The sequence below is a fragment of the Engraulis encrasicolus genome, chromosome 23 (genome assembly GCF_034702125.1).
Source record: "Engraulis encrasicolus isolate BLACKSEA-1 chromosome 23, IST_EnEncr_1.0, whole genome shotgun sequence".
NCBI classification, from domain to species: Eukaryota; Metazoa; Chordata; class Actinopteri; order Clupeiformes; family Engraulidae; genus Engraulis; species Engraulis encrasicolus.
The window spans coordinates 45,253,096-45,260,595 of record NC_085879.1 but is presented as its reverse complement, the minus strand read 5'-3'; the positions used below and the strand labels follow the sequence as shown (position 1 = coordinate 45,260,595).

Genomic DNA, 7,500 nt, shown 5'->3' with positions numbered 1-7,500 from the left:
AACGACTTACAGGTATTTTAATTACAGGGAATTGGTTACAGTCCCTGGAGCAGACTGGGGTTAGCTCAAGGGCCCTTCGGTCATGCATGGAGGTGTAGGGAGAGGTACCTGTATGGGTGGGATTCAAACCTGCAACTCTCTGATCTGAAGCCCATCTTCTTAACCACTAGGCCACAGCTGCTTATCAAACCGGTCACGGTTTATGTAATAAGTCAACATGCCCTTTCATTACCATGGCAAACAAAAGCACACCCATGCCAGTATGACAGCTTTGGTATTGCATTGTATCTATTTTCCTACTATTTTAATGTATTTTACTTACTTAGATAGTAACACTTACACAGCACAGCGCATACAGATAAAGAGGATATTATTAACCCCCCTCATGAAATCAGACATCTCTCTTAAAGCAACGGTTCGGAGTAGATTCACCCTAATGCCATTTGAACCGTGACATCCATCCAGTAGTCCACCCTTAGTGTTTTCTGGCTTGGGCGAACATTAGTAGAGCTACCGAGTTATTTATGGTTATTTCGAATAGTTTGCCGGGCATTCACAGTATCTCCAAACTTTACCCCACAAAAATTACATGTCATGACACCAAACTTCTACAGTAGTACAAATATGGTCTCTACTCACAAAACGAAGCATTTAGAAGTTTCGAAATAGTCCAGGAGTTTATTATTATCCACACAAGCCGAATATATTCTGTCTTTCTAAAGCTGCGCCGTCGTTACTTCCGTAGGCCTGTAAAAGTCCTCAACGAAATTCATCATTATGCACAATGAAAAGTGGATTCAGCATCCATATTGATAACGACAATCCTTGTCTAATTGATAGTAGGTAACATTTGAAATATCTTGTAAGTGTTGCCTTGAAAATATAAGCCTTAATCACAATTCAATGAAAACATTTTTTAATACTCTCGTCTGAAACTTTATTGAGGACTTTTACGGGCTTACGGCCGTAACGACATCGCAGCTTTAGAAAGACAGAATATATTCGCCTTGTGTGGATAATAATAAACTTGGTAGCTCTGCTAATGTTCGCCCAAGCCAGAAAACACTACGGGTGGACTACTGGATGGATGTCAAGGTACATATGGCATTAGGGTGAATCTACTCCGAACTATCACTTTAAGGATGACCATTATCGACACGTTTCTGTTTTTCTAATTTTAACAATGTCTAATCTTTTTTTATTTTTCAGATGACTTTGTCCTGGGCTTGGAAAAAGCTGTCAGCAGCCCTGATTATTGCAACATGAGTACTTTATCAGGAGTAGAGAAACGTAAGGCATGACAGCTGGTATTGGTGGTAGAACGTTAGTAAAGCTCCCTCCTGAAAACTCCTACTGGGCAGTGATCTGCAGATGGGCAGTCACTTATCCTTTGAGGAGCCAATAGGGGCTGCCGCACAGACATCATATAGGAAGACTAGATGCGCCATCCGCATTCCCGTCATGCAAGTCGAACGTCCGCGCATGGCGGCCATGTTAGAGCAGCCTACTGGCTCAACCAGTTGCAGTGAGTTTTTGGTGATCCATACTCTTCAGATGGCCAGAATTCCCTCAAATATACCTCGATTTTCAAAAGGCTTGGTTTGTTATACAGTATAAAAAATTCCAAACGAAAGTATTATGTTGATACTGCATAGTGATTAATATTCATGTCATATTATATTATATTACATTATATTATACTATTGTACATAGGCCAACAATCATGTATAATGTAGTTTAGTAGGCTTATTTAAGTAAGTAAATAGATCCCATAAACAAATGCACAAAGTATTTTTTTATATTTTAAGTAAAATAACAATTAAACATTTCCATGTAGGCTTCATTCTACTTTGGGTTCGGCAGCTCTACCCTGTGTTGAAAATGAGTCATGACGGTTAAAATTAAATTGTTGCGATGTAATCTCTCTTCCAGTAGCTCATCTGTCGCCTTTAATTTGATGCAAATGCGATGTACTGTATATATCCATGCCGTCAACGTAATGCACAGCAATGGTTAAAATGTGTATTTGCTCTTGGTCCATCTCTATTTTTGGACAAATAAATAAGTGGGAAGCATATTACTCTCCTGTGCGTTTTACCTCAGTCTGCACTTAAGTTTTAAGGAGCCCTACCATTTATATACACGTGTCAATATTTCAGCGAAATAACAGCATACATATTTCAGCATCTCAACGTCTCAATTCTCCAGTTAACTTCAAGTGTAACGGAGGCTCTGTGGAGAGTTTAGGCTGCGCTAATATGGCCGACCTGTGCGGACGTGCTTGAAATACGCAATGACGTATCTAGTCTTCCTATATGATGTCTGTGGGCTGCCGCCTTGCACAGGTGAGGTGTAAATGCAATTTGTTTTGTGCAATGTGCACTTGTGTGCTGTGTCACAATGACAATGGGAGTTGTAGTTTCCCAGATGGGTTTTCGCTTTCAGATGTGCTGGGGACTGAGCTGGTGGCAGAATGGCGGACTACGCATGATGACCTCAGTTCCATAAGTGTGTGGCGTGGTCATGTGTGCGGCCTGTCCATGTCTTACCGAGGCTGCTGAGATTCCGGTTGTCTGGGCGGCGATGGGCGTGGACTTCTTGATGTTGCGGAATCCCTCGCATCCACACGATGTCCGTGCAATATACTGACCACTGTGGTCCGACACATGGATCAGCGTGCTGAGGGGCAGACACAATGGCACAGGGACATTCTATCGTCACATTCCACTCAGATACATTCTATTCTGTCTCATTCCATTCTGTTAAAATTAATTCAGATATATTTTATTCATTCTATTCTATTCATTCTATTCTAGGGTGAGGTATATGGTCAATATATGTGTAATGATGTGTGTAATGTCTTGTGTATTCTGTCATGCATGCATGCTACTGGACACCTTAATTTCCCCTCGAGATTAATAAATGATCCTCTACTTTATTCTAGTCATTCAATGGTAATTCTACATTAAATCAGGATTCAATAAGTGTATTGCCATGTTAACAGAGCTGATGGGAGTTTGTTTGACACTCTCCCAACTAGGGCTGGGTAAAATAATCTAGTTAATCGATAATTGATCGAAACACATAATCGATTCACAGGGCACAAAATTGATTTTTTTGGTTCTTTTTCGTTTTGTTCTTTTTGTTTAATTTAGGTCTATGGAAAATGCCCAGTAGGTAATAGTCAATTAGGCCTAGGCCTACTCATTACAAATTAGCAATCTGTTAACACTGTCAAGTCACAGCCCTTTGACATTTTTATATAAAAATAGGCAACAGCATCTTTTGGGGGAAATCCTGGCACCAAGAAGGGAACGGATTGAATCGATACGGATTGAATCAATACGAAATGAATCGAATCGAATCAAATTGAATCGTGATTAATCGATTCAAAGCCCTAAGAATGGAAATCGAATCAATACAGGAACATGGCTGCGATACCCAGCCCTACTCCCAACATCACAAACATAACATGAGAAAACAACACTGCCGGTGAGTCTACCATTAGCAACAGTAGCTTAAGAAACATACTTGTTGTATGTGGCCTTGATGTTAACGATGGGTAGCTCCTCAAACTTCATGCCACCCCATCTCAGAGGGCTGTCCTCGCCAGGCATGGGAGGGTATATACTGCAAAAGAGGAGACAACAACCAACCAACTTTATGAGTGAACAGCATGAACAAGAAGTGAAGTCCAATACATGTGCGCTACCCGAAGAAGAGTGTACTAACTTTTGAATGCAAGTGCAGTGAGGTGTTCTTGTGAACGGTGAGAATAAGTCATTCTATTGCATTCTATTCTGTTACGCTTCTTAAAATGTGACAACATGATCAGGGCCACATTACGCACAGCCTAGATATGGCTGCAACCTAGGTGCCTCTTGATTGGACAAAGGGGGGATAAAGGCAGTTGCAGTTGCAGAAAGCAGTTGCAGTAGGCCTATTGGGAGAAAAATCTCTTGCTAACACTTCTCTCGGAATTATGACATTGTATATGTGAATTTGTCATTATCACATTATCCCCACATTATCACATGGGCAGTCATGGGTGAGCGGTTAGGGCGTCAGACTTGCATCCCAGAGGTTGCCGGTTCGACTCCCGACCCGCCAGGTTGGTGGGGGGAGTAATCAACCAGTGCTCTCCCCCATCCTCCTCCATGACTGAGGTACCCTGAGCATTGTACCGTCCCACCGCACTGCTCCCCATGGGGCGCCATTGAGGGCTGCCCCCTTGCACGGGTGAGGCAAAAAATGCAATTTCGTTGTGTGCAGTGTGTGCTGTGGAGTGCTGTGTTACAAGGCCAATGGGAGTTGGAGTTTCCCAAAGGGCTTTCATGCTTTCACGCATTAGGTCTACAGGAGGGGGGCTCTCACAGCCTAGGGCTCCAAAGCCCAAGCCCATCTTATTCCGGCCCTGAACCTGATGTCATTAGCAGCTATCTAGGGATGAATGGGTCCACTTTTATTCTATTCTATAATAAATTCTCCTCGTGTACCGACCTGAAGTCTCTTGAGGTTGTCTGTTCCGGGGTAGCTGGTTGCTCCTCTGCCGCCTCCTGCTGCAGCCTGATCGGACTGGAGCATATCGACCTCCGGCACTCCGAGTTGACACTGCAGCAAACACACAATCACAACAGAGCCAGATTCAAACACACGTCAAGGCAACATAATCTTAGCGATGATCTTTCGGAGGGATGAATGAGATGGATGGTAGGCTAAGCCTACACACTTTGTGTAACCTACTGGTGAGGCTAGAGAGAGTACTTCCAAGTTCCGATAAAATTTCATAAGAGAATATTTACTTACACCGTGGCTCTAAGCATGTGTAAAGACGTCAGGATATTGTGATTTGTACATCTTGCCAGGGTTGATAGTTTTGACGTTAAATAAGACATGTTTCACAATATTGTGTAGTAACGCAGTAGCCAGAAACTTGCTAGCACAACATTACATACATGACATTGAAGTTCACGTGGGTCAGGAACTACCGATTCATACTGCTTGAGGGGTAGCCTACTTGATACAAATGCCAGTACATACTTTCCCATTTAAAGACAATTGATCTCAAACAAACATTTTACGTACAATTTAACACAACAAAAATATATAAAATATGATATTTAACGATAAACTGAATTAAAATAACTTGGTAATGCCATCTCTGCTCAACATAAACCCCTGTCAGTGACTGTATTAGTCGCGCCCAAGACGAATCGTCCACGCGCAGTGTATTGTGGGTCACACTAGGCAGGAAAATGGCGGCGCCCTGTGTCAGCCAGGCTGTTCGGTCAATGTGGCATCTCAGACACATTAATAGGAAACCCGGTGTATTTGTACAGGGAATTCGACTCTTATCTACTAGCAGACAGTGCAATGGTGTCGCTAAACCCAAAAAAGAAGAACCCAAACCTGCGTCTCAGTGGAAACTGTACGGGGCAGTGTGTTTACAGCGGCTGCCGTTGGTGTCAAAAGATCCCCATCCCATAGAGAAGAAATTTGCAGATCTCCTGCACCAGGTAATGTCCGCGAAATGGATGAATATTAGAGTGACATGTTTGAGCACTGGGGTATAATGGTATTTCATTCATGTGGTCTTCCATGTCATGCAAACTGGACTGTCAACGTTTTGTCAATGGTAGTCACCTGCTCTGTAGAGTTGTAGCATATGAAGGGATTCTTGATGTGTAGAACTAGCTAGCTAGCCCATTCTAAATTCATTTACCGGTACATGCTGTCTGCACAACCTAGGAGGCTACCTTCATATCGCCTGCCTTACCCACGTAAACTCACCTACACCTACAGGCACACCGACCACCACACACACCTGCACGACAACGTTATTGCTTCAGCTCGAGGTCGTTAGTTAGTTCAGTAAAGCCCTGCTCCTGCTCTGGTTCCGCTGTAGCTTACTACGGGAGGCCGAACAGGGTCATTGGAATTCTGATCTGATGGCTGGTCCCACAGATCGTTGGTCCTACTTTAAGTATATTTCAGATGGCAGTGGAGTAATGCTGCAGAGCAACCATGACCAGCCTTGGCCTAATGCCTAGAGAGCTGGTCTTATGATCAGACGGTTGCAGGTTCAATCCCCAAACTTCCACTTTCTACCACACTCAATGGCTGAGGTGCCCTTGAGGAAGGCACCTAACCCCACACATCTCCAGGGACTGTAACCAATGCCCTGCAAATAAGTTGCTGTATGTCACTTTGAATAAAAGCGACAGCTAAATGTAATACAGTGAGAGAAAAAAGTTTGGGGACCCCTGATGGAATGGAATGGAATGGAATGGAATGGAATGCTTCCTCTCAGACCGCTAGCCTAGGTGTGGCTATTGGAGGAATCTATAATAGTAGTGTAATGTCATTCAGATGGAGCGTGAGCGTAGTTTCCTGCCCGACCACGAGGTTCGTTTGCGGTAGGATACTGGTAGTAATATAATGTAATGTAATTAGGGATGCAAACGATTAACCGACTTTAATCGATCAATGCATTAATCGATTAAAAAACATGAATCGCAATTAATCGACAATTCAACTGACAAGAAACCCAGGTGAAATGGGCATGTGAAGAGTGTGTGTGAAGAGGGGTGTGAATAGTGGGAATATTTAAATCACCTTTGGATTAAAGAATTGAAATAGAATTAATTCAAATGTGGTATTTTATCTCAATTTTTAATTAACATTTTCAGATTTAGTAGTTTTTTTTTCGAGAAACATTGAGATTTTGGGGGGAAAACGCCGCTTATCAATTAATCGTAAGTCGATCGATAAGGCTATCAACTAATGATTAATGAATTAATCGATAATTTGCATCCCTAAATGTAATGTATTTAATAGAGGGGCAGCCGTTCCCTAATGGTTAAGGAGATGGGCTTTGGATCAGAGGGTTGCTGGTTCGAATTCCTTAATTTCCCTTGGGATCAATAAAGGATATAAATGATACTATACTCTATCTCATCTTTCCACTATCTCATCCCATGGATGTAGTGCCCTTGAGCAAGGCACCTAACCCCACACTGCTCCAGGGACTGTAACCAATACCCTGCACTGCTAATAACTGTAAATTGAGTTGGATAAAAAGCGTCAACTGAATGTAATGTAATGTAATGTGTATAATGTTTTGGGATGTTTCAGATGGAGATGGAGCGTAGTTTCCTTAGCGACCACGAGGTGCGGCTATTGGAGGACGCAGAGCGCCTGAGCAGGAAACAGGATGGCGAGTTCGACTCGGACGACGAGGACATGGGCAATCAGGAGATCACTACCGCCCAGGACGAGGAGGACGCCTGGGAACAGAGGCTCAAGAGGTTCCACCCTGCCGCCAGGGCCCTAGGTAGACACACACACACACACACACACACTTACACACACACACACACACACACACACACGCTACGCCTGGGAACAGAGGCTCAAGAGGTTCCACCCTGCCGCCAGGGCCCTAGACACACACACACACACACACACACACACACACACACACACACACACACACACACA

The 7,500-nt window shown here is 43.3% G+C and overlaps 2 protein-coding genes across 3 annotated transcripts in view; one reads left to right on the top strand and one right to left on the bottom strand.

The window, feature by feature from the left end:
* mrps11 (mitochondrial ribosomal protein S11) overlaps nucleotides 1–4,961 on the bottom strand; it is a 17,629-nt gene extending 12,668 nt beyond the window's left edge. For both annotated transcript variants that reach the window (XM_063190734.1, XM_063190735.1), the window contains exons 1-4: nucleotides 4,807–4,961; nucleotides 4,501–4,611; nucleotides 3,532–3,630; nucleotides 2,550–2,679 (exon numbers count right to left, since the gene is read on the bottom strand). In XM_063190734.1, coding sequence (XP_063046804.1) covers nucleotides 2,550–2,679; nucleotides 3,532–3,630; nucleotides 4,501–4,611; nucleotides 4,807–4,895 — 429 coding nt within the window. In that variant the 5' untranslated portion in view covers nucleotides 4,896–4,961. The remainder of the gene's footprint in view (nucleotides 1–2,549; nucleotides 2,680–3,531; nucleotides 3,631–4,500; nucleotides 4,612–4,806) is intronic.
* Nucleotides 4,962–5,255: 294 nt separating this feature from the next.
* The window catches only part of mrpl46 (mitochondrial ribosomal protein L46), a 7,368-nt gene continuing 5,123 nt past the window's right edge, over nucleotides 5,256–7,500 (top strand). The window contains exons 1-2 of the mRNA XM_063189456.1: nucleotides 5,256–5,516; nucleotides 7,135–7,333. Of these exons, the coding sequence (XP_063045526.1) occupies nucleotides 5,256–5,516; nucleotides 7,135–7,333 (460 nt within the window). The remainder of the gene's footprint in view (nucleotides 5,517–7,134; nucleotides 7,334–7,500) is intronic.